We start from the raw sequence: 26,879 nt of genomic DNA, 5'->3' as shown, positions 1-26,879 counted from the left end.
AGGGCCCTTCACACTCTCCAACACAGAGATGTCACTTCTCCTGGGCCCCTCACAGGCTCTGCTGATTAAGGGTCTCTGCCTATGGTGTCTGGGCAGTATTCTCTCTCCCCTCTGCACCTGAGCCCTGGGAAGTGTCCACTGGAGTCTATCACTTTCCGGGCATTAACGAAGAAGCACCAAAAGTTCAATCCCTGGGATGGCTCTGCTCTGCTTCGTTTGGGCAGGGGCATTTTATCCAGGATATTAAAACATGTCTTTTTCCCTTTCCCATCATCCAACTCTTGGGCCTTTTACTGCTCACAATATCTGTGCCACAGAAAGGACCCTTAGCAGGGTTGAACACTAGTTATTTTATAGTATGTCAGCAACTCTGGTAAAACAATTGGAACAGACTTGAAGTACAATTAAAATGAAATGTGTGGGTTCTTGGTAAATCTCAGTGAACCCCTCTTTAGCACCAGCATGGTCTTGTGAGTTAACTTTCAAGCACTTTGCCATTTCACCTCTTTAGTTTTGGGGGTGTCTCAAAGAGTATTTCACTAGCAGCAGGTGACCTGATTAAATAAGGATGTTCTCAGGGTATTTCTTTCCCTATCCCTGCCCAGTGATCATCAGAAGGAGACTCTGGTTTCTGAGTCACTGGACGTTTTGTTCCTCAGATTTCAGCCCTCACATACTTGATCACACGCAACCATACAGGAACCCAAAGGATTAAAGCAGGGATGAAACGGAAGTTAGTCATCTTCACTCGTCATCTGGTCGGCCTTGAAAAGTCTTGGCTTTGCCTTCCAGCAAACTCTACCACGTGAGAATGGATGGTGAAAAGATTTCCTATCACTTAAAGTTCCTACAGAGGGAACTTCTACCAGTTTGCTGGTAGCCTATTTTGGTACTTAAAAAAAAAAAAAACCTTTTCTATCTTACTGAGGTACAGAAAAAGGCACTTATCTTAATGTATAGTTTGATGCTTTCTGATGCTTTATAACCCAAACCTCTCTCAAGATTGAGCTTATTTCTATGACCCAGTAAGTTTCCTAATCTTCCCAGTCAGTTCCTCCAACCCCACTCCACCATAAAGCCATTATTCTTATTTTTTAAATCAGAGATTAGTTTTACCTATCTTAGAACTTCATATATTGGAATCATACAGTATGTATTTTTTTTTTGTGTAATGCTTTTTTCACAAAGTAAAATGTTTTTTCAGATTAACCAGTGTTGACTACATCAGCAGTTCATTCCTTTCTACTGGTAAGTATTTTGCTGTACAAATAGCATATTGTTTATTCATTCTGAGGTTCAGTGATATTTGGGTTGTTTCCAGTTTTGGCAAAAGCTGCTATGGACATTCTTATATAAGTCATATCATGGACATTTTCCTTCCTCTTGCATAAATGCCTAGGAGTGGAACTGATGGGCCACAGGGTAGGTGCATATTTATAAGAAACTGCTGAACAGTTTTCCAAAGTGATTGTATCAACTTACAACCCCATTCATAATGTTTAAGAGTTTCAGATGCTTCACATCCTTATCAACAGTTGGTGCTGTCAGTTTTCTGATTTTAGCTTTTTCCATGGGTATATGGTGGGTTTCACTGTGACTATAATTCATATTTTCTAGTACCTAATGATGTTGAGTTTTTTTTGTGTGTTTATTTGCATTTATATATCAGTAAGGTTCTTTTTGTTTTTTTTGTCCACGGTTTGCTTTGCAGTGCAAAAGCTTTTAAGTTTAATTAGATCTCGTTTGTTTATTTTTGCTATTGTTTCTTTTCCTTTAGGAGACAGATGCAAAAAAATATTGCTACAATTTATGTCAAAGAGGGTTCTGCCTATGTTTTCTTCTATGAGTTTTAGGATTTCCAGTCTCACATTTAGGTCTTTGACCTAAATATGTATATGGTATTAGAAAAATGTTCTAATTTCATTCTTTTAATGTAGCTGTCCAGTTTTCCCAGCACCACTTACAAACAATAAATGTTGGCAAGAATGTAGGGAAAAGGAAACCCTTGTACACTGTTGGTGGGAATGTAAATTGGTGCAGCCACAATGGAAAACATTATGGAGGGTCCTCAAAAAACTAAAAATAGAACTATCATATGATCCAGCATTCCCACTTCTGGGTATCTGAACAAAATGAAAACATCAGTTCAAAAGGATACACACACCCCAATGTTCACAGCAGCAATACTTACAATAGCCACGATATGGAAGCAACTTAACTGTCCATCAGCAGATGAATGGATAGAGAAGAAGACGTGGTATATGTATATATGTGTGTATTCATATATATGTGTGTGTATGTATACACACACACAACACACACAATGGAATATTTCTCAGCCATAAAAAGAATGAAATTCTGCCATTTGCAACAATGTGGATGGACCTAGATGCTTAGTGAAATAAGTCAAAGAAAGACAAATACTCTATGTTATCACTTACATTCCACAATCTAAAAAATAAAACGAATGAGTATAAGAGAAACAGACTCACAGATACAGAAAACAAGCTAGTGGTTACCAGTGAATGTGGAGAGGGAAGTAGGGAAGGGCAAGATGTGGGTAGGGGATAAGAGATACAAACTACCATGTATGAAGTAAGCAAGTGACAAGGATATCTTGTACAGCGCAGGGAAATATAGCTATTATTTTATGATAACTTACAATGGAGTATAATCTATAAAATGTTCAATCGCTACCTTGTACACCTGAAACTCATATTATAAATCAAATATACTTCAATAAAAGAAAGATTTAAGAAAAAATACCTACCCTAAGTTTGCAAAAATATTCCCCAGTATTTCCGTCTAGAAGTCTTACTGCTTTAACTTTATGCTTGGGTCTCTAATGCATTTCAAATTCTTTTTTGTGCATGGTGTGAAATACAGGTCACAGTTCTTTTTTCTTTTCATAGATAAATTATTCCATCGCCAGTAAGAAATTTTTAAAAAAATTGTTAATGGGGGGAGGCAATTAGGTTTGTTTATTTATTTATTTATATTTTTAATTGAGGTAGTGGGGATTGAACTCAGTCAGGACCTCGTGCATGCTAAGCACACACTTTACCACTGAGCTATACTCCCCACCCCCCCATCACCGTTTGTTGAAGGGATATTCCTTTTCCACTGACTTGCTTTGGTGCCTTTGTTGAAGATCATTTACCCATATATGTGGATTTATGCCTGAATTCATTATTCTGTTCCACTGATATACAGCTGATCCTTGAACAACTTGGGAGTTAGGGGTGCCGACCCCCGGAGCTGTCAAAAATCCATGTGTAACTTATAGCTGGACCTCCTTGTACACAGTTCCTCCGTATTTGAGGTTCTGCATCTGTGGATTCAACCAGCCATGAAACACTACTGAAAAAATCTGCATGTAAGTGGATCCATGCAGTTCAAACCCATGTTGTTCAAGGGTCAACTGTATTTGTCTATGGTCTTCAGTGTTGCAGGGTTATAGTAAATCTCCGTATCAGGTAGTGTAAAATTTCCAAATTCATTCTTTTCAAGATTGTTTTGGCTATTCTAGGTTCTTTCATTTCCACATAAGCTCTAGTTGCATCATCTGAAATTCCAGTTTTTTCCCCCCAATCTTTTTTGTGACATATTGACTTGCCTTCAAATTCAGTGATCTTTTCCTTTTTTTAGCATCCAATGTAGTGTTAAGCCCATCTAGTGAATTTTTCCTTTTGGTATATTTTATTTCCCACTTCTAGAATTTCCATTTGGTTCCCTTCATTGTTTTCATTTCTTTGTTGAGTTTACTGTTCTGTTCACCTTACTTTAAGTCCTTCAGTATATTTCTAATCGCTGTTTTAAACTCCCTATTTACTAATTCCAACATTTGGGTCAACTCTGAGTCCATTTCTACTAATAACTTTTTCCCTTCTGGTTATGGGTCATATTTTCCTGGTTTTTAAAATGTCTTGTAATTTTATATTACATCCTGGGCATTGTGGCTACAATGTTGAGAATTTGGATCATGTTCCTTTATAGAGGCATTTAACTTAGCGGACCCTTAAACTAATCCTGTCAAGGCTTGGATTTAGGCTTTGCTTGAGTGGCTCAAGAGCAGCTCTTATTCTAAGACTGTAGTACTCCTACTCCTACGGTGTGGTCTTTTTCACGTCCCGACTGAATGCCCAGGTGTTGTATCTCTCCATTCTTCCTGGTTCTGAACTGCGGTATTTCTCAGACTATAAGACTTCCTCTGACTCACAGACCCCCAGCAACTATTTGGTGGCCAAAGACTAAAGGAGATTCCTTCATTCCAGTACCCTACTCCACAAATTCTAGCCATCCCAGACAGCATGAACACAAATTCCTGTTTCCTCTGCCAGGCAATTGAGTTCTAGTCCCCTGTACAGCAATTTGTAAAGTGCCTCCAGGAGAAAGCCAAGATGAGTTTTGAGGTTACCTCATCTCTTTCCATTTTATCCACCATCACAAGTCTGTCCTCTTTTCTAATACCTAAAAATAGTTGCTTCACATGTTATATTTGTTTTAAATTTATTCACAGCAGACAAACAATTCCAATACCCAATAATCCATTATGGCTAGAACTAGAAATTCCTATTTTGATGTTTAATATCTTTATCAATGGGAAGTTGCAGTTCTTTTTCTCTAAAAATTTCATTTTAATCCATTTACACTGTATTTGTCCTCTTGGAGGTAAATAACTCACATGAACTCTTCTATGCTTAACATTATCAAGATATACATGTGCTTAATACTGTTAAGACTAACAAGAGAGAAAAAACCACTTATTTGTCTTCTTTTTAGGTGGTGCCATCTTATATCCTCATAGATTTTTATTTCTGTATCATTCCTTTCTGGCCTTCCATCCCTATCTTAAAACCCAGAGACTAAAAGCTAAATTTAATAACACCCTCTACTCTAGTGCTAGGTGAGATCATGGTGTAATAGACAGGTATTTTTTAACATGCCTAGAACATCAGCATTCCTTTGGGAAAAATTCCTTCCCTAAATTCAATCATGTGGTTCTAGAGAGAAATGCTGCATTCGTAAATTACTCCACTCCTGTGGCCATAGTTGATTGTTTCAAGCAGTAGCCACCTACTCCAATCTGAACCAATCAAAGTTCTTCCCTGGCAATGTTTTCACTGCACTTGAGAAAAAATACTTAAATCTCTAGTGGATAGATACAGGATTTGCAGCTGTTTGTGCTATATTCCTGATCCAGGGAGGAAACAAATCTTCAGTGCAAGAAAATGATTTGCTGACAAACAGAGAAGCAAGTCAGAGAGAGGAGAGACAGCGATAGAGAAATACAAGCTGGAATCTCTTGATGGTGCTCTAGTCCCTAATTTCAGCTGCTCCCAAGGCCTATAGGTAACCCGTATTTCTCCCGTGCTTCAGTTATATAAAATACCTGTATTCCTTCAATTACTTCCATAAGATAGTTCATGCTGGATTTCTGTCATTGCCCTAACATTCTGAAAAATTAGAGAATTATTTTTTGGATCTTATTTACTGAACACCTATTCGTATTGCTCATATTCATGTAAAATTTAAAATTATAGTATTACCCACTAGGTTCATACCTGCCTGTGTCTAGTATGACAACATCCAGTAACTCTTTCACACAGCCATTCCAACCAGGTATCTCCATCTTGTATCTCCATGATGCAACTCTGGAGCTTTTGGCCATCTGCATTATTAATCTGGGGTGGTGGCAGTAATACACCAACTTTCAAGTCTATAATAATAATGATTGTTAGTATTTTTAAGTACCTACTATAATGGTATTTTGATGTTTTACATAGATGTTTTCTTTCTACTAAGATATCTACTTCACAACAATACAAAGAATATGTATTAACTTCCATGTTGATAGAAACTGAGTCTCAGAAATGTTAAGAAACTTGCTAAGGGCACAAAGTTACTACGCACCAGCACTAGAACTAGACCTCAACACAACCAGGGTATTAGTCCCTTAACCTGGAAAGTGTATTTCTGTTAATGCAACCTCAGATTATATTAACTTTTTGAGAAGACACATTGGCACTATTGGCTCATACTGAATTTACAGTCTACTAAATAAAATCCTTTGATATTTTTCATAAGAATGACAATTCTAGTTTTTCTCCATCCAGAATATATATGAAGCAATATTATTAAACTTAAGTGCAAGACATTTATTCCTATTGAAGTGCTGTCAAAGTTCTTTGTCCCTCCTCATGGATCTTCCTGAACTTTGATTTTCATCTGATGGGCTTATTATTTCCATCAATGTGTCTAACAAAAACACAGATTGGGTTTAAATCTGATGCAAATGTCCATAGCCACTCATAAGCATTCATACCTACAGAATGACATCCATCCATACCCATGCCTGTATATACACACTTTGAGTAAAATTATTAACCAGCTCTGAATCTGCCTCTCTGGATCTATATATAGCTATATTTGCCCATCTAAACATTTACCGAACATTTACTTTTTGACTTTGTAGTGGAGCCATCAGTGCCCATATACCCTCAGGCTGTCCCTTGGTGGTGTATGCCCGGCCCACCTGCCGGAGGGCTTCCTTTGGAGGCCCTTCCCAACCCCACCTGTGTGCAAAGCAGGCCAGACACACTGGAGACGTATACCCTGTAGAAGCAGCCCTTAACCAATGACTGATGGAACTTGCTGTATAAATACCCCAGGCTCCTTTGCCTGGGGTAGGACAGCTCTGAAGTCCGCTACCCTGACTCCAGAGCAATGACCCACTTGACAACACACCTTTTATAAGCTGCCATCTCCGTTTTTAACTCAGATCATCTTTCAAAGTAAATTACTTGTATTCAAATCCTTGTCTCAGGGTAAGCTTCTGAGAAAACCCAAACTTATGACAAACATTCAATTTTCACCCAAACTAAGATGACCTTTGAAAGTTTTCACCATCATTATCCATTTTTTAGATGAGAAAACTGCAGTAAAATAACTTGCCTAAGGCCAGCGTTTGGTAAATGGCAGAGTCAGGAGAGGATTCCAAAGACCACGATGCTGTGTGGCCTCCCATGGACTCCTCTGTAATTTGTTTACTGCCTTATTGGGATTCAGATGTAGCATGGCCAGGGCATTTCTCTGATCAAAACTGTGTGCACGTGCGTGCATGTGTGAAGTGGGTGGGGAGGAGAGTACTGCATTCTCTCACTTACTTAACTCCAACTCCTGCCTCTGATAGGAGGATTGAAGATTAAAGTTTGCAGTTTTATTTTTCTGTCTTTCTGGATACCAAGAATTTAACATCTCAGCGTTGAGCAGGGAATGGGCTGAATGTGACGTGGGATGTCAAGTACTGCACATGAGTAAGTTTATTTCAGTGGTGTGTAACAAAGCCCCCTATTTTCATTCTTTACTCTCCTCTTCCCTCTTTAAGACAAACACAGCACTCTATTTCACCATCCAAGAAAATCAGGCTAGATTCCTTTGTATCTTCTGTAATTTTTAATAATTTATTTTTCTTAAGTTTGAGAACACTTTCCTTTTTAAGATCTCATTATGGAAAGTTATAAGCACACACCACAGTAGGCAAAAAGCAGGTAAGGAACCTCCAGGGACTCATCCAGCTTCAACAATGATCAGCACATGGCCAGTTCTGATTCATCTATTCCCCACTCCTCCCTTACTATTTTAAAGCAAATCCCAAACATGGTATTTCATCAATAATCACTTCAGCATATATTTTATAAAGTAAGAATGCCTAAAGAAAAAACCCCAGTGCATCATTAACATGCCTAACATGCAATCAATAGTAATTCCTTCACATCATCAGATATCCAGTCAGCACACACATTTCTAAATACAAATAATTATATAATAATGATGAATATGTGTATATTTTTAGAAAAAGATTCACACGTTATGACTGGTTGAAATATCCTTTAAGTAGCTTTTAGTCCAGAGGGTCTTCCTCTATCTTTCTTGCAATTCTGAGGGTGCACTTTCTCAGTTAACTGATGCTAAGTCCCTCTCACGCAGACGTCAGTGGCCGCTGGCCAGGGAACAGGACTATAAGCCACTGAGGACAGAAAGGGTGCCGGAGCCACAGGCACAGAAAGCGTGGGGAGCCCTTCCTTTAGGGTTTATGTGAAGCAGTGTCAAACAGTCAGGTGAACCCCAGTCACCCAGCGCTCAACTCCGCCTTGGCAATGACTGAAGACAGAGCTGGGAGTCAGGGAACCACAACTATCTTCTGGGAAGTGGTGCATTAGAAGCTGGAGTGACTGACGCACCGTGTGGCCTGAACTACCTGGGAGTAGAGGTAAATGGCAAACCCACCAAGGCAGGCTGGATGGAGTAAATCTGGAACCCATGATGCTAATGAGCTGAGGAGGGAGCATGAGAACTCCCTATGCATTTGGCATTAAATAAGTGAATGCAAAATTAACCAAAATGATTAAGTGCTCATCAGCTTTAAGGATGCCCTGTAGACCATAACTATATACGAACCAAACAGACTCATAAATCATTATGTTGGGACTTTTCTTGGCTTCTTAAATGTCCTGGATGCACCTCTTGAAATGGGGCTGTTCACAAGATTATAAAAACAAGTCCTGGGGGACAGTGGTTCAGAAAGATAAGTGAAGGGGCCAGTCAGAGCAACCTTTGCTCCTCCAACCCAGAAACCCCTAAATGATTTCAGCCCTGACTGCCTTACTACTCTGGTTATTCGACTCTGTCCTTCATTGTAAAACTGGCAAACTTGACTTTCCCTTCCCCTCATGAATGGTGCCTCCGGTCCCTACTCCATCTGTCCGTTTCAATTAATCCCTAGTGTCCCTCCAATCCAAGCTCTATCTTGGCAGCATCTTCTGCTTGAGGAGTTTGGTAAGAACCTCAGCAGTCTCCCCAGGGCCCTCGATCAGTCAGGAAAAAAGCCAAAGTAGACAACACAGCCACACCACTGCCCACCATCTCTTCTACTCCACAGAAGAAACACAGATGTACCAAACTGTAGCATCTTTGTGTTTCTACTATGTATCCTTCCCAGTTGCTATAAGATTCTCTTAGGTCACAGAGACACAAGATTTTTCCATTGTTTCTGAAAGTAAAGCCTCTCTTGAACAAAACCTGTCTGACTTTCCCTATACATTAAAAATAGCTCACCTCTAGACTTTGAAGTTAATGGAAGCATTTTTTTTTTTGGTTTCCTTCATTCATTACAACTATAATCAGTCATGGTTATCATAATTAGCATTTAGCATTGGAAAGAAATGAGTAACTACTCCACTATCTTGTAATATCTTTAATTCCTCATTAGAATCATTTTAGTTGCCAAGCAACCTTCACTTTTATGTCTCATATGTGGAGATTATGCCAGAATTATTTTTTTAAATCAATTTTAGGATGGAACAGCAACTCTGTGTGCTAGCACACCTCTGTATAAATACTAATATTGCCTTTAAGATCATAATTGTTTAAAATGTGAATTATGGAAAGCAAAGAGTTCATTATAGTGCATCTACCATTTAAAAAGTTACTACAATTGTAGTACATGTAAATATGCATAGAAGGGAATCTAGGAAGGTCTACCAAACAATGCTCGTAGTGCCTGATGTGGTTTTTGGTGGTAGGATGGATGACTGCAATTGTCTCCTCTTTGCTAGTCGGTATTTTCTGTTTTCTATAGTGAACATAAATAATGTTTACAGTTATGAAAATTTAAAAAGTAAACATAAGAGTTGAGTCACAGTTAGATGTTTGTAAATACGAACATGAGAAGATGGATGTTAGCTGAACTTGTCGTAGGAGTCATTTCATAATACGTGTAAAGCCATCATGCTGCACGCCTTAAACTTACACAGTGATGTATGTCAGTTATTTCTAAAAAAACTGGAAAAAAAAGGAAATATGTGAGCTGAGTTAGTTAGATTTTTGTAAATAAAAGAACTTATAAAATAGTGGGAATTAAATGAAAATATATATATGTAATATATTACTATAAACACTGTTGTTCACAGTAAATAAAAGTTAACTATCACTGAAATTTTTAAAAAGTCTATGTAAGTGGTAAATCTTGTGTTATGTACATTTTACCATAATAAAAGAACATTTATGTAAGAACGATATAGATTCAGCCTGTTAATAATTTAGGAAAAAATGGATTCAAATTTGGTTGGTTTCCTAAGTCTCTACCCTAAGGATATTGGCTCTTTAAATAGATCAAAAGTACTTTCTTTCAAAATACACAAATTCCTAAAGGACATTCAAGTTCACATTCAACATCATGACAGAGACCCCATTACACCTTCTCCTAGACTTTTTCAGTCTCAGAAATCATTTCAGCAGTATGACAGTGAGGGGACACTGAGGCTCTGAGTTACAAAGTGAGAGTCCAGGTACTCTGGTTTTAAGCCAACAACGATCTCAAAAACCCCCCCAAAACCAAAAAACACTAAAGTCTTTTTTCCTTCCAGCAAAAACTTATTGACAAACTTTGATCATCCACAACAGTGAAATATGGAATTACATCATATAACGGATCTAATAAAACTTTAATTAAAGTGACCATGGAACAGTCACCAAATCTTTGGAATAGGGTTTTTTTTTTTCATGTTCAGAATTAATAAAGGAAAAGATAAAAGGAAACATGATCAAACTTAACTACATAAAAATGTAAACCTTCTCTTCATTAAAATCCCAAAACCAACATAAAAATGAAAATGAGAGTGAAGAAAAAAATGTGGTAAATGCTAATCAAAGAGTTAATAGTCTTTTAAATATAAAAAGTGTTTGCAAATCTCTAATAATAGAAACACTAAGCAGCAAGTGACAAATAGGCAAAGGATATGAACAGACAGTTCACAACACTGGAAATACAGTCAGTTAACAAACTTAATGGAAACACACTCAACGAAGGCTTGGTTATAGGTATCAATTGTACCTGTTACCACTTAGCAGGAAATGAAGGCAAATGACTAAACAGATGGAATTAGAAACAAATAGAGACAGTATGTAAAACATGAAGAACGGAAGTCACAAAACTGAGGTTTGGTTGGTCAGAAATAAGGGAAAGTTTAATCAGGGAGAATTTTTAGAAGTAAATTAAGAAAACAAAAACAGAATGATAACTTCAACTTCAGAAAGAGAATCTCTTTTAGTTTTTAAGTTCCATTGTCACATCCTTTTTTTTTCCTGTTACTTAAGTTTCAGGTGGACATTACAATTTGCCATCTGTATACACTACAGAGTGATCACCCCCAAAAGTCTACTTTACATCACCATAGAACGACCCCCTTCACCCCTTTTGCCCTCTCCCCTAGGCCCCTTCCCCTCCTGTGACCACAGATCTGTCACTTCTTTAAGAAAATTTTTCAACTTCACTGACATTTTGACTTCCTTATCTCTAAGGTATATTGTTCCTTTTCTTTGAAGAACACATGGAGAGTTGTTTTATAAGATACTTAAATGAAAGGAACAAAAAAATGGCAAATATCACTTTCTCCTTAATAGGTAACACAAACTGAAACGTCCAGTTTTCAGCTTCCCACCTGGGCCCTCTGCTACGTAAGCATCCCCTGTAGCCGGGGGAAGGTGCTGGGAAATGTTTAACCAGGACCTCTCCAGGGCTGGGGTTCAAGAAGGACCCCTGATTAGTCGTGTCTGTCCATTTCCACGGTGTAAATAAATACTCCCAACACAGGCAACGTCAAGCTCCAGGAATGACTGCACTGACCCCGGGGCTGGAGAGAGACGCAGGTGTCACAGCACACCACGCTCACCCTCCACAGCATTCACACAGACACAAGGAACACAATCTCACAAGGATGGAGACAGTAAAATGTGGTTTAGGCGATGATGAGTTTTGAGGGCTTATTTCTATTTTCAATAGTATTGTAAGCTTATATAACAATGTTTAATGATGGCTGTGTTTAACAACTGGCCTGCTCAATTCCTGACGATGTAACAACCTGCTCTTGCAGGGTTAAGACTTTCAAGATTGTGACAGCATTAAGCTGAGTGTGGTACCTTGTGCATCTGCACAGGACGTGCAAAGCTGGCCCTGCTTTCGCTCCTGCTCATGCCCTGCTGTTTTCCTCCCAACAACTCTAGGACAACCCAATCGAGGTGGTAGCCCAAACTACCCGCAGACCAAGGCAGCAAGTCCAGCAGCTCTTACTGCTCCGGGCAGAAGCGGGCAGGTCCCACCATCAGAATTTGGGGCGGGGCCGGGCGGGGCCTGCACGTCAGATGACCTGCCCCAGGCCTCACCACTCAGTCACTGCTGTTTCAGTAGGCTACGTGTGCTTTCACACGATTTCCTCATGTATTTCCAACACGGACTTAACAACCTTCACGTCGACATACGGCCTTAAAAAGTCTGTTGGAAAAGCCGCACTCCTGGAGTACTCAGAGAAAGCACCTCTCCAGGTCCCCCAGCTAAGTCACCACTTTAGGGTCTCTGACCCATGGGGGACAGGCATATGGCAGGGAGCCAGGCCCTCCAGCACCACAGTGAACTGGTCCGAGTGTGCCTTAAAGGTGGAAATTCAGACCAGGAACACTGCCTTTGAGTGCAAGGAACCAAACTACAGTAATAAAAGATGCCCCCTTTCTGTTCATTTCCACGGCCAAAAGGCTGACAGGCAGGAAGTTTTGGGGGGAGTTTTTACAGTTGAGAAGGGATAGAAATCCAGGGAAATATGACAGACGTGGGCTCAGAGTTGCAAACCTGATCAGGGCAGGCGTCTCTCTAAGTCGATCTGGACTAATTGCCTTAGAGATGCCCTGGCTTCACCACATGACTGTCTGGTTCATATAGTTGAAAACCTATGTGCTCTATCATTTTTCAGAGGATTTGGACCGTTCAGGCTTCCGATGCTCTGGGATGTCCAAGAAGCAACTGTGCTGTAGGATGCTGTTTCTCAAAATCATTCCGTGGGTCCTCTCCGTCAAAACCACAGCAACTGTCAGCTGAATGAAAATCTCTGGAGTTGACCCTCAGGAATCTGAATGTTGAACACCCTACCCCCACCCCCACCAATGATTCCTGTTCATGTTAAAGCTGGAGAACCTCTGGTAGAGGGGAAAGAATATGAGCCTTGGAGACCAGAGGTCAGATCTCAGCAGTGTTCCCGCTAATGAGCTGGGCCACTTTCCACAGGTTACTTAACATCCCTGAGCTTCAATTCCCTGTTAATTAAAAGAGCAAAATAGCATCCACCTCACAGGGTTGTTGTGAAGATGAATGCGACCAATTCAGGCAAAGGCCCAGCACCCTACTGAGCCCACAGTAAGTAAGTGGTCAACCACTGTCAGTCTTTTGGTGTCTTGTCTTTCTCTCAGTTATAAATCTCATCTCTCTGGAAGGAGTTACTGTATTAAAATGCTCAGCTTTCCTGAACACTGTCGACCTTACACATTAACATTGCTAGGACTGCTTCTGTTCTCTATTACAGATGGAGGTGGGCTGTAAACACCACCACACAGCAGAGCACAGAAGGAATTGGAGAAATTCCCAGCTCCTCCCTTCTCAGGCCTATCAGTCTCTATACCTCATACCCAGGAGAGGGTGGACATGCCAGCCAAAGATGCAGCAAAAAGACTCCTTGGAATACACAACATCCAATGACAGAATCCTAATTCACTCCAGAGGGCTACAGATGGTCATGCCCGGGAGCTGCTCTGATGCCATGTAAGTCTCAGGACCATCCTGTACATGTGAAACCTTGTAACTGTGACTCCCAGAGGCTACTGGCACAGCTGTGGTCTTCCCCACGAAGGGCCTGTCATCACAACGGCCAGGCTTCCTGACCCTACACTCGGCTTTGTTCCTTGGAGTTGCCAGTTGTTATGTCTGAGCGTCCTTCAATGTCATGGCTCCTGGCTTCTGGTCTTATTCTCCTGCTGCCTCTGGGCACTTGGCTTTGTGCACAGACTCTAAGTGGCAGAGTGCTGAGGAACACCCAAGCCTCCCTGTGCCACAGAGGAAACCAAGGTCCTGACAAGTGTGTCTTTGCTTTCTTTGGCCCTAATTTAAAAACCAATGTAGTGTTTTAGTCTTAAGAAGTCAAGGTCTATACATCCAACTGCACCATGGTGCAGGAAAGAGACCTGTTAGTCTTGAGGTTTTTCTAGTTTGGGAAGTACAAAGCACAGACTAATTTTAATTAATTAACACTTGGAGAAAGAATTTCAGGCAGACACCATGCATATAGATGGGATGTGATAAATGTTTCTTACACAATGGAGTTTAATTTCTAATCTGGAGGAGACGAGGCATGTAGAGTGTCGGCATGGGGTGCAAACCCATCCTGTATGGCACGTGAAGGGAGCCTGTCCTAGGAGAAGGACCCAAGCACGGGCCAGCTCACACTGCAAGAAGCTCTGGGGACAGAGGACGGAGCATGAGCAGCGGGTTTACTCTTTAGACTGGGGGGCACGAGGCCAGCTGTTTCAATTCTCAGAGGCTCCATTTATTTTCTCGTTTGCCCATGGAGACAGTAACACCTGATCTGCCTATTGCAGAGCTGTTCTGAGTTTAAAAGAAAGTCAATACATACAGCCCTTCAAGAAAAAATAAACAACACTCTACAAATAAGATGCTAACTAAGCTGTGTTTCCCTTCTCACTGACAGGTAAGACAAAGACATTGAGTTTCTTCCCACACCCCACTGGAAGCAGGAGGGCTGCTGTGAGGGTCCTTTTCTGGGACACACTTGCAGTTCTGTCTCTGATGCTGTCAGTAGTTGCCGTGCATTCAGAAGGGGGCAGAACTTGGACATCTGAAGCCTTCTGTTTGGCCCCTGAAGCTGGCAGCCCTCTTACAAAATGAAAACATTATAAAAAGCCCAGATGATCTCATAGGTCTTTCCTACCTCTGAAACAGATGGCGTGATTCACATACATTTGACACAAATGTACCAGGTTGTGATGATTTGCCTCATTATGCTCAGCCAAAGAGTGGATTAACCAGCAATAATACAGCGAGAATGTAAAGCATGACCTCTCATTAAAACAGAAGGTGGGAGTGGGCTGTTTTCACGGTTAAAGCAATGAACTATGACTCAAGGCTCTGAGTTTCTAGTCACAGCTCTGTAAGCTTGTATGTGACACCGGGAGGCTTGCTAGAGGCCTTCAAGAGTACCCTTAATTTGTATGTGCTGGTCACCCATCCTTAAAAGCACTGTAATAAGCCCTCCCTCTGAGGACAGTGTGGGTGGTAATTAACAGGTTAATACTACCAAAGGGAGAGCCATCAGTCAAGATGGCCAAATGCCCAGGATGCCTGAGAGAGTATTCAGACTATTAGCTGGAGTTGCTAGAAGAATGCAGATCCCACACTGCTTTTCCCCTCCACGTCAACCATCTTCCCAGTCCAGCACTCTCCAACCGACTTTCTGCAAAGAAGGAAATATTTTCTATCCACTCTGTCTAGCAGCAGGTACCCCTGTGGCTACTGAGCACTTGAGATGGCTGGTGAGGCTTAGGAACTAAATTTTACATTTGATTTGCTTTTAATTAACTGAAACGTATATGTCAGTAGCTGCACATGAGTAGTGGCTGCCGCGCTGGACAGCACAGCTGTAGTCAATTCAAAAGTCCTCAAAGCATCTGCACAGAAGTGAGGTTGAGAAAGCAGTAAAAAGTAAATTAACTAATTAGTCAGTCTTTCTATTCAAAAGAGTTTTTTCCCCTCTCTTTTTTTCAAGTTGGTGGAAAGAGTGGCTGAAAACACTAAAGGGAGAGATTACCTAAAAAAAAAAAAAAAAGCTTTCCCCACACTTCTGTAGTGCTATTCCCCTCTCTTTGCTTGGATATTAAAATAAGACTCATAAACTCACTAACGAAAAACTAAGCCAGACTGCTTTATTCTAAAGCAAAACGCTTCTACACTAACCTGAGAAAATAACTTGTGAGGTAAGTTTCCAGAGAAACATCAGCCTTGCTTGTTACTATTCTCGGCTCACCTCTGAGGAGACTACAGAAGCACAAGTGAGATTCTGCCATGGACTGTTGCTTGTCCCAGTCCTGCCACGGGTCCCCAGATCCAGTCACCCCTGTGGCTCCAGCTCCACACCCCAACCCCACGAGAGGTGGCAGCTGATAATCAACTGATAACCAGAGTCAAAATCACAGACGAAAGTGCTGGCTCCCATTCCCTCCAAACATAGGGTGTCTTTTCTTACTTGCCTCTTTCATGTAAATTCTGTGGCAGGAAACTCTGCAGTACATCAGGTGCAAAGCCTTGACATCTTACCTTCTTGCCTTTGGGCAGCATTCCCACAGCCCAGGCGGGGTTTGAACAGACAGTGGCTGCTCTCCCTAATCTATGTCCTCAGCTTTGAAGGGAATTTACTCAAAGTCTCCGTGGTGTAAAGAATTTATTCTATCTGTACGCCTTAGCTTATCATTGCCCTGTCTTCTGTACATTCCCCCACCACCACCCCGAACGGTACATTTCTCAGGTATTCTAAGCTTGAATACTGAAACAGGGGTTCGGTCACTGTAATTCTCCTTCTGCTCTCATGCCCAGCCCAGTGTCAGATGCAATTAGGTGCTTAACTGGGGGCTATCGATGCTTCGTGATCATGGATAAAAGACTACTAGACTCAATGGGATTTTTAAAGCTTTGGGATTCTAAGGTACTTTTCGGTTCAACATAATCCACAAAACAAAGTCTCTTTAGCCCCTGTAGGACTCATTGAGGGGAGTGGATCAGGCTTGGATATTTTGCAGAAGGACTTCAGAATCAATCAGGTATTTTTCAGGTTGATGTCAGGATGATTTAAAGGTTAAGACAACAGCCCTGAGCTAGGCTGGCAGCTGAAGGAGCGGCTGCCCTGGGAGGAAGAAAGACAGCATAATAAAGACATTGTTGCGTCCCAGTCTTCTTAACAGTGAAAGGAAAACGAATAAAAATGCTTATTCATGAAATAGTTACAATGCTCTGGTAAAGACCGGTAAATAAGACTACCGCAACTGCAGAAGGAACTTTGCAGCTTACCAAGTGGGGAACCAGGTGAAAGTAAATACATGATGAACAGTGGCTCATCACAGCCTGGCTCCCCCTCACCCCTGCTGTCTTCCCATTTATCTCCTTGCATGTCGATTTTCCAAAGGGATTATTGTGAAATAGGAAACCATTCATTCTGCTCCCAAATTCATCCTTAACCAGAAGGCTAAAGTGTAAATAAACAGAAAGTTAATTAAAATTTAATGCCAAACTAGTAATAGTAAAAATGCTCCCTCTTTCCCAAGTTAAAATATGTGGAACAAACAATAAAGCAATGATTCTCCAAGTAGGGTTCTTGGATCAGCTGCAGCAGCATTACCTGGGAACTTGGGAGAATGTAAATTCTTGGGCTCTGCCCCAGACCTGCCGGAGCGGAGCAGCCTGTTTGGCAGTGGGGTCCAGCAACCTGGGTCACAAAAAGCCTCCACGTGATTCTGCACTAACATTTGAGAACCATGGCTCGATGTTTTGCTAAGTTGTACTAAATGAGAATCCCCCAAATGTCGATTCTTTTGCAATCCTATAAATAAGGTCTGACCGAGCACTAAACAGGTCCAGCCAATTAAGAATCCATGGTTCTGAGTTCAAACAGGTCTGCGTGTTGCACCACCTGGGGTCTGATCAAGCCTCCCCAACCATCTCCAGATCCCCAGGAGGTGCCTGGGCTGGCACTTGAGCTGAGCCCCGCATGCTCATCTGCTTCACAGTGGGAGATGGAGGGGTTCCAAAGAGGGCACAAAGGGGGACCGGGGATCCTGGAACTCTGTGAATCTTCCATCATTCTTTTTTTTAGGGGGAGGGGAACAACTATTTAGTACTTTTCAAACACTATTTCACAAATAACAATCAAAAGAACCTGCTTACAACATTAAAAAAAAAAAATAGGGCATCTTTGCCGATAATTGCTCATAGCTACATTAAGCTGTGCATCCTCCATGGTGAGCACGAGTGATGACAGAGTGCGGCGTCTAGATAACTCCCTGCCGACGTGTCTGCCTGCTCATTTCCTAGACCCTCGTTCCTCAGTCACAACGCTTATGTACTAGTATCTTCCAGGCACAGACTTTCTGGCTTTACCCGGTCCCTTCCTATTCCACAACTACCCTCCACATTGTGAGGGGAATTAAGACTTTATGGTCCAAATGATCCAAAGGCTTTCAAATTTCTGCTTGATAAGGTGTCTGCTCACATAACCCAGTCTTTGTGTGCCCCAAGAACACAAGGACAGAAAAGCACCAGATGCTCTACTGCATTTTAGGATATTTTTCATCACGAGAAAAACCTCCATCTTAAGAAAAATGGAAATGCAAACTCTCCTCAGTCACTTCTCGCACTTTAAATCGCACCTCTCATCACGACCTATTACGCCCACATAGTCATGTGCCACAGGCACCGCACACTGTCTCCAACATTTCAAAGGCTCAAAAAGCTATTTTTAAAGCCAAAATGCAATTTAGGTTGCTATTCCATAAAGCACTTTTTAAGGAAGAACAAAGTAAGAGAGCGATTTTTATGCATGTGGGCAGTTCACCAACTCACCGAAAGATTGAACACAGCTGTCGATGAGGTCGTCCAGGCTGGCTCCTTTGGCTAAATGTCCCAGAGACACCATCATTCGGAACTGGGTGATCTGGGCAGGGCTGGGAGGGGACGGGAGGGGGCTGCCGGCTGGCTTCGCCTCTAGTCTTGCTTTAGGTGCAGCTCTGCAGCCATGAGAAGGTTTCCTGGGGAAAGAGAGGAGGCAGGGAGTGAGAGCAGAGCAGCCGGAAGAACACACTGGCAGCTCCACACTCTGCAGGCAGAGTAAAGGAGTAGAGATAAGACAATTAATCCCAGGAGTTGGGCTGATAAAAGACATACCCCTCCCACTTGGCAAATGCACCAAACGGACTGGTTGGCTGTTAAAGAGACATCTCCCAAGCAAACAGTAAGGTGAGATTTCAGTGTTGCGAACTGGGCTCTTCATCCCGGGGTTAGGATTGCTGTGGCCTGCTTTCTCCAGTGCCCAGAGGGGAGAGGCAGACACAAGACTCTTGGCAGTTTTTAGCTCCTAGAGATACTTTTTTATTTTAGCCCTGAGACCACCAACTTGAGTCTTAAGAACTGGTTAAGTCGATCTCGTCTTCAGCAACACCAAAGTTGCTGTAGAAAGTCAGGTGGCCTCAGAAACATCTTTAAGGATTTTGGGGGAAGAAGTCAAAGACTGAGGACCTGTGTGCAGGGGGTGAGGGTTATGGGGGTGGTGGTTAGGTTTTAAGCTGCTCCAGTCTTTTTCACAAATCTTGGTTGGTTCTAAGATTCTGTTTTTCATTACTGGTAATATAGGTAATCATTCTGAGTCATTTTGATTGTTAAACACCATTCTATCAAGTCCTTACTTGGGTCCTTACTGATTGAAAAAGAAAGCAGAGCCTAGGAAAGCTTGATTCCAGAACTGAATGCAAAAGGGCAAGTCTGAACCTGGACATGGCCTGAAAGTCCAATAGGTCACCCTCATCCACTTTCACTCAGCTTCATCTTTGGTCATGACCTCCTAAGTACAAGTCAGGTTGTTTGCAAAATGATTTCAGTAGGTTAATTAAGCATTTTGTTTTCCTTTCCAACAAAAAATAAACATACATGTACATGGAGACATATCTAAAATCTTGGAAGGTTTAATAGTGATAGGTGGTGTTGCTGGTAACTTCTTTGAGCATACAGTTAATTCTCTTCTCCTGATGGTGGCTTTGGTTGTTTACTACCAAGAGGAGACAAAAGAAAGAAATATACCTTAGATTCAAAACTTGAACTGCTCACTATATATCTGATAAACACATGATGGTATCAATCAATCAGTAAGTGCTTATCCTATGAGTAAGACACTGTGATAGGCCACAGAGGACCAGTGATAGTCTGTGAAGTTATTTTGCAAACTGTAAAACCTACTCATTACACGTTAGTTGTTGCTGTAGTAGGAAAGTAAACCAGGAGTTCCTTAAGACAAAAATCTAGTTGGAGAATCAGAATCAGACCATGCAAAGATAACTCTACAAATCCTGTGAGGTTAAGGGTAAGAAGTGTGATGTTCTCAGAGAAGGGAGAACCAGTTCCAGGGGGAGTGCTGGGAAAGCTTCTCAGCAAGATGCAATCTCATCCAGAAGGGGCTGAGAAGTACTCAGATCAAAACAAACTACTATATATAAAATAGATAAACATTAAGATCCTACTGTATAGCACAGGGAACTATATGCAATATCTTGTAGTAACCTACAATGAAAAAGAATATGAAAAATCTGTAACTGAATCACTATGCTGTACAGCAGAAACTAACACAACATTATAAATCAACTATACTTCAATTAAAAAAATGCTAGGACCCACGTGGATTTTGGGAGACCATCCTGTTAAAAGACAGTGGGACCACTTAATAGACAGACAGACCTGTGGAGGGAACCCACTGTCCTTCAAGTTCTCTCTCAAAGTCCCTCCAGGACGCTCGTCTGGCATTAGCTGCTGGGCTCTGTTCTGACCTAGGATGGGCCCAGGAGAATCCAATCAGAAATTGGCTTTTGGGAATCTGCTAACCCAAGGCAGTGACTTCTGGTAGATCAACTTGGTGTTACAGGACTTGATCAAGTTTATGGCCATGATGGATTTTTATGCAGACCCTCTGATAGGCCCAGTATCAGATCAGTACCTGAAAATGAAAGAAAATAATCATGGCCATCCTGAATTGAGTACCTGTGATACAGCAGGCACTGTGCTGGAAATCAACATGGTCTTTACAGCTCAGAAAGAAGTTATCTCCATTTTGTAATGCTGAAACTGAGTCTACAGGAGACTAAACGACAGAGACAAGGTTGTATAACTCACATGTATGAGATCTGGGATGTGTACTTGTTACCTTTCTGATTTTATTTGCTTAATAAATATTTACTATGCTTGGAACTGTGCACCTTTCACTACATCAGAATTAGCAAGAGAAGCAGAAAACGTCAATTCAACTTAAGACTAAAGTAAAATCCCCTCAAAGCACAACTGATAACATAAAGGCTGAATCTTGCACCCTACTCCTTCTGCAGGTCCCTGAAAAGTCCTCAGACCCCAGAGTCAGAACGGTCTCCACGGTCATTCTCCAAGGTCTTCATCCATGCATATGGAGGTCCGGGCTCAGCAGGGCGACATGCCTGGACACCAGTACAGAGCCAGGTAGAAGCCTGTGTTCATGCCATGCTCCCCAGCCAGGCTCTCTTCCCTCCACAGAAGCACTGACAACTCTCTAAACCTGGCGCTGGCTGTCCAGTGTTGGGGTTATTTGGCTTTCAGCCTTATCTGCTGCCTCTTTACCATGAAGATTGCCACCGAAGGCAGAGTTGGGAAAGATGAAAAAGTCCCTCCCATTAGAAGTCTCTTTTTCTCTTAGACCTTCTGCATTAATTCTCTCCAGCTCCTGGAGGCTGTCTACACACAGCTCTTCCCTATTGGGGCAGGCAGGTGTGTGTCTACGTCTGTTTCCCAACTGGTCAATCCAGGGATAATTCCATTTTCTCTCTCAGAGGATAACATCAACCATTTAAGACTCCAAAAAACTGCCCCGGCTCTCATCCTAGTAATGTTTCCCAGTATCACCAGTAGGGGAAAACACTGGTTCAGGAGGTGATTCTCAGAGGTAGATGCTTTTATCAGAACTAGGAGGGACTGGTAAAAATCAGGCAGAAAGAACGAACTTGAAAGGAGTTTTCGGGGAAGGAAGAAGGAAAGCGAGGGGGAGAGATGCAATCAGGGGTGTATGGAGGCCAGAGAGACGCAGAGGGCTTAGGCAGGAGAAACCAGGGAGAAGAGAAACTACTAAAAACCAAATTGCGTCTTGAATGGTCAGGAAGATGAGTGTTATGTGCATCATAAATTAGGAAACTCAGCAATTTTCCTGTGGAGTCTGACTGTTTTGTGACAAACCTTCGAATCGTCTTTTCTGATGAAATGGCTGTAGATAAGGATTTATAAAATGTTTTATTATAGGCAGGTCTAAGGGTGTTTTATAAATCCATAGAACAAATAGCCTCTAAGTCTGCAAAGGCATATGCATTTTTAAAGGATAGCAGGCAAATGTTTCCTCACCTGTTCCCTTGTGTATTTAAAAACAAAACAAGACAAAAAAAGGTCCGAGAGAAACAAATTAACTTGAAGGTATTTTCTGAGGCTAAAACTGGCTAGGGCCCCACCCAGTTTACTGAGAGACGTCAAACCTCTGCACTGGTTCAGGTGAAATCTGCTCCAGGCACAGATACCTCAGTGGAGGTCATGATTTCAAGGTGAACTTTTTTTTTTAAATAAAATCCAGCCTAGAAGAGTAAGGGATGAAATGGACAAACAGAAGGAACAGAAAGTTCCACATCTTGCTTTGCAATGGAAGATGGCTTTTATTGGCTTCCAGTGAGGATTTCTTCCAGTCCTGTCCTCTCCCCACTCCCATAATGACTTAATTTAATTTAGTGAAGCCCCTCCTCTCAATCTGGTGCAAGGCACACTACTGGCCCCTCAGGGCACAGAGGCAGGTGGCGGTGGAGTGCATAAAAGGCCCAGAACTTTTAGCTCCAGAAGGCCCACTCGGCTAGGCTTGTTTGTGTGCAGGCTGGGCACAGCCAGGCCCAACAGAGTCTGCGTGGATGGAGGTGGGTAGAGCACAAGAGCCTGCCCATGCTGACCCCAGGCCATTGTCTCAGCAGTTATCTGGCTCCCGCCCTTTGGGGGACAAACTAAAGTTGCCTAGCCCCTCCAGGCCTCTTTCTGCCAATAGCCTTTTCACTCACGGTCACTTTCCTTCATCTTCTGTCACCCCAAGACTTCTAAAATATGTCCCTAGAACCACAGTGGGTGGGGAGGAGTGCAGGTTTCCACCCAGAAGGTTATGTGACTCGCTGGCTCCTACGCACTCACGGCAAACGCCGCTGGCCTTCCGAACCCGGCCCGGTATCCCTAGGGCCGGACAGACCAACAGGTGGCGCTGCGGGAGCCGGCGCCGCGGCAGGTGCGTGGGGCGCGGGAAGTCCGTGAGTGGGAGGCCCGGGGGCCCGGGGCCAGGGGAGCGGGTCGCTCAGCGCGATTCCGAGGTTCACTGGGCAGACACCGGCCGCGCGGCCGGGCAACCCCTCTCCCTCCTCCGCCTGCCGGGCGCAACGCGCTGGGCGCTCCGGGCGTCCGTCTCCCCGGACTTTGGCCGAGACCCACGCCGCCCGCACCCCCGGCCCGCAACTTTCCCGAGCAGAAGACGGTGTACCGGCCGCCGCACTTCCCATCCCAGCGAGGTCTCGGGGCTCCGAGCGCAGCAGCCCTCGCCCCAAGAGAGAAAAATGGGCGCCTCTACTCACCGCGGAGCCTCTCTCGCCTTGCCCAGGGTGCCCATGGCCACGGCCGCGCTCCTGGAGCCGCCTCACCTAGTACGGCGGGACGGGCTCGGTAGGGTGCGGCGCATCGCCACTACCGCCACCGCCGCCCCTCCGCCCCGGGCCGCCCACCTGCCGCTCTCCGAGCCGGGCGAGCCCGACCGCGGCGCACCCGCAGGCACAAACTTTGTGTGAGCGCGCCCCCTCGCCCTCCTCGCGCGCGCGCACCCTCGCCCGCACCAACCACCTGACAAGTGTTGATGCTATCACTGGAGGAAATGTGTGGCCCTCCTCAGCGCTTCCCCGAAACCTGCCCCCTTTACTCGGTAGTGCCCGGCGGCTCGCGCCTCCCTCCGATCTCGCCTTTTACCCCTGCAGGCTACCGCTCTCTGCCCAAGGCTTAAGTCCGAAGGGGAGCCCGGGATCCTACCCAACCCAAGCCCAGAGAGCGTGAGAGCCCGAAGAAACCGGCTTCGCAAGTGTTTCTGGGGGTAAAGCACCCTCCCTCGGCCCCGTCCCGCATTTCAGTCCTGGTTCTCGAAGACCCCTTATTCCCTCACAGGCCTCTCTTGTATATATCAGAACGCAGAGCCGGGGGTGGGGAAAGTAACAATACACAGTTGTGGGTGTGCCTTTGGGTGTCTTCTTGGCAGCAATTCGCAAGTCGGGCTGGAGATACGTGCTCTGCACCCTGCGGGAGGCAGGGAGTGTGGAGGTGCGCTCCAGGTGGGATCCATCTCAGGGGAGACACAGCTGCCTGGCCTCTGTGGGAGTGGGAGATGTGGGGAAAGAGGGACCGGGCTGGGGAGAACTTCCCGACAGATCTGGTCAGGAATGGCGGCCTACCCCTGTTTGCGCAAAGGATAGTGACAACAGTAGCTAATGCTGATTGAGCGCGTTGTGCTAACGTACATCATATAAGCCACCTCCCCCAAATACCAAGAGGTCACTGTTTTAAAAATGAAAAAAATTAAGGTTTAGAGAATAATACGCTTCCCATCACACAACTAGTAAACAGCAGAGAGAATCACGACCTGGGCTGAGATCCGGCTGACTCCCTGTAATCACTGCGGGACTGTCCTAGTAACACAGCCATTATCACTGTCACATGCTAAACTCCAGCCACATTAATAAGTCCCTTCCCAGGCATAATGTTCTGAACCTTAAAGCCTGTCTCTGTGATTTCATGTATATACTATGCCACCTTATCCCTAAAAAAAATAAAAAGAATTCATGATAGTTTATAAAGGTGCGTAACTCACAAAAAGTCGTGTTTAAGATGAAAAGTGAAAAATTAGGCACATAAAATGGAACCAGAAATAAAAACTTTTTGTGTGTGTAATGCATCCGAGTCCAATACACTTAGTACAAGCGGGACCAAAATTTGTCTGCTGGATTTTTAGCAGTCGTCTTCAAAAGGCCAGCCTTGTCTAAAATGCAATTCCTGTCACGTGCCAAGACCAAAAAGAAAAAAAACATTGCTCAAAAGAAGATCAACTCTCCTTGATACTGAGACCAGAAAGAAATTTCTCCAGAGAATCCTCATGAACACTGGGTAATGGAACCAAGTCCTCAGTCTCAGCCATACACACAGAAGGAGCATATGGACATTTAATAAATATTAAATTATGATACTCTTCTGGATTTACACGACATATGCATATGTACGTGCATTAAGCAGATAAATATGTACCTTTTAATAAATGCCTAAATGTATGTAAATGCATGTTTACATGGACTACAGGGTGTACACACCAAATACTAAACACACTTGCAGGCAATGTCATACACACATACACCTGCAGTCCATTATGTCAGAAGTATAGAAATTTTTAGTTATTAGTTCATTTAAGAAATGAGTCCTGCTGAGTTTTCTAAAGAAAAAGGGCCACTTCTGCCTAAGAAGCTTCTTCCTCTCTGGCTTCCTGAGAGCGCTGCACTCCGCTTGCACCTGATTCGTCTTCTGGGTCCACCTGAACTTGTTAAAAGAGGCTCTCTGGCTGCTCCTACTTGCGCAATTTGTCTTTTCCAAACACCTAAAAAAATCAGAAGTGAGCTCCATCTTTTTCTCCATCTTCCACCATGTGATTAGTCTCCGGGTGTTGTCTCAGGCACCACTGACCTTGGGAATAAAGTTCTCCTGCTTTTCTCTTGTTTTCTTTGCCTTTCTTCTGCTTCTCCAAACCTTTTGATGGGCAGCAATCAGTGTCTCTGTAGCAGCTGAGAAAGGTTAGAGACCACTGGCTTCTGCTCACCCTTTGGGTAAGGTCATTCCTTGGGACTCTTTCTCTGTTATTCTTTTTTCTTTCAACCAGGGGCTCTTAACTGATCTTTCCAGACCTTTGACTTGGCTTTTCGATGGGTATCTGTGAAGCCTCTTCAACTAAAAACACCTGCTTTCGTCAGATTTTCTAAATGATCCACTACTCAAATTAGGTGTTTTTAATTTCTTCCATGACTTCAAGAGGACACAAATGACTGTCAAGTCTGAATAGCTAACCTTGATATCTAGCATCCACAACCACATTTCCAACGGGTCGCCTCCTATAATCATCCCCCAGGGCTTCCTCTCCATCTCCATGGCCACAAGTTAGTCTTGGCCCCAGTTATCTCTGAACCTGAACAAGTGTCACAGCCTCATAAATGGCCTCCCTAATTATCAAACCTCCTCTTCTCAAAATCCTTCTCTTATGTTGCTTTCAGAATTACCGGGTCATGTCACTTCTCTTCTTCTGAACTGCCAAGGAAGCCCCAGATGCCTACAGACACCTTACAGACTTCTCAACATTGCTCACCTTCGCAACTAACCTTACCTCTCCAGCCTGGCCTCCAGCCCTGCCCTCTGATGCATCTGACTTCTTAGGTTGTACCCTGGATACTCCTGGTAATTGCTGTGCCCAGTGCTCTCACAAGCCTCAGTGCTTTTGTGTGTGTACTTCCTTCCTCCTGCCATCTCTTTTCACCTAGACACACGCCAGCAGTTATACCAAACACACATCAAAACCTGGTAAGTCACCCTAGAGGGCACACAAGAGGGCTGCCTCCCAGGTGCAGAGGGCTGCAGACCTATCTTGCAGGATCTGCCTGATGACTGGTTGTGCTTGGAGAAACTGCTGGCCACCACAGCTCTCATTCCGTGGTCTAACATCTTTTCACCCCCTGGAGATACATTCACTGGGTGCCCACTTAGTGTCGGATGCCGTCCTTGGCATTGAAACCGACAGAGAACTAGACAGACAAGAGTCTTGTTCACACAAGCTTCCACATCTAATGAACAGACAATAACCAAGTTCAAATATGCCATGATTTATATACCCTGATTTCCAGGAGGTGCCACTGCAGAGTCGGGTTCCTCCTGCCCTCATGGGACACCATGAGGTATCCCGGTTGAGACCCCGCATAAACCAGTGAGGACAAAGCTGCTGCATTTAGGGAACCCCAGCTCCATGGGAAAGTGATGAGACATGGAGAGGGAGAAGGGGGAGGGGGTGTGGCACCATCTTTACTCCCCTGCTGAGCGCTGCTCCCGTTGCTGAGACAGGGCGAGCTGG

At 43.4% G+C, this 26,879-nt stretch overlaps 1 protein-coding gene across 2 annotated transcripts in view; it reads right to left on the bottom strand.

The window, feature by feature from the left end:
• The window catches only part of RASGRP1 (RAS guanyl releasing protein 1), a 77,756-nt gene extending 53,956 nt beyond the window's left edge, over positions 1-23,800 (bottom strand). The window contains exons 1-2 of one of the 2 annotated variants that reach the window (XM_032481527.1): positions 23,314-23,800; positions 18,506-18,690 (exon numbers count right to left, since the gene is read on the bottom strand). In XM_032481527.1, coding sequence (XP_032337418.1) covers positions 18,506-18,690; positions 23,314-23,348 — 220 coding nt within the window. In that variant the 5' untranslated portion in view covers positions 23,349-23,800. Of the gene's footprint in view, positions 1-5,564; positions 5,720-18,505; positions 18,691-23,313 lie in introns of those variants that run through there. The other variant, XM_032481528.1, reaches the window with a different exon arrangement.
• Between the last annotated feature and the right edge of the window lie 3,079 nt (positions 23,801-26,879).

This window comes from Camelus ferus, chromosome 6 (genome assembly GCF_009834535.1).
Source record: "Camelus ferus isolate YT-003-E chromosome 6, BCGSAC_Cfer_1.0, whole genome shotgun sequence".
NCBI lineage: Eukaryota > Metazoa > Chordata > Mammalia > Artiodactyla > Camelidae > Camelus > Camelus ferus.
Note: the sequence above shows the minus strand (reverse complement) of the source record. Positions and strands in the feature narration are given on the sequence as shown.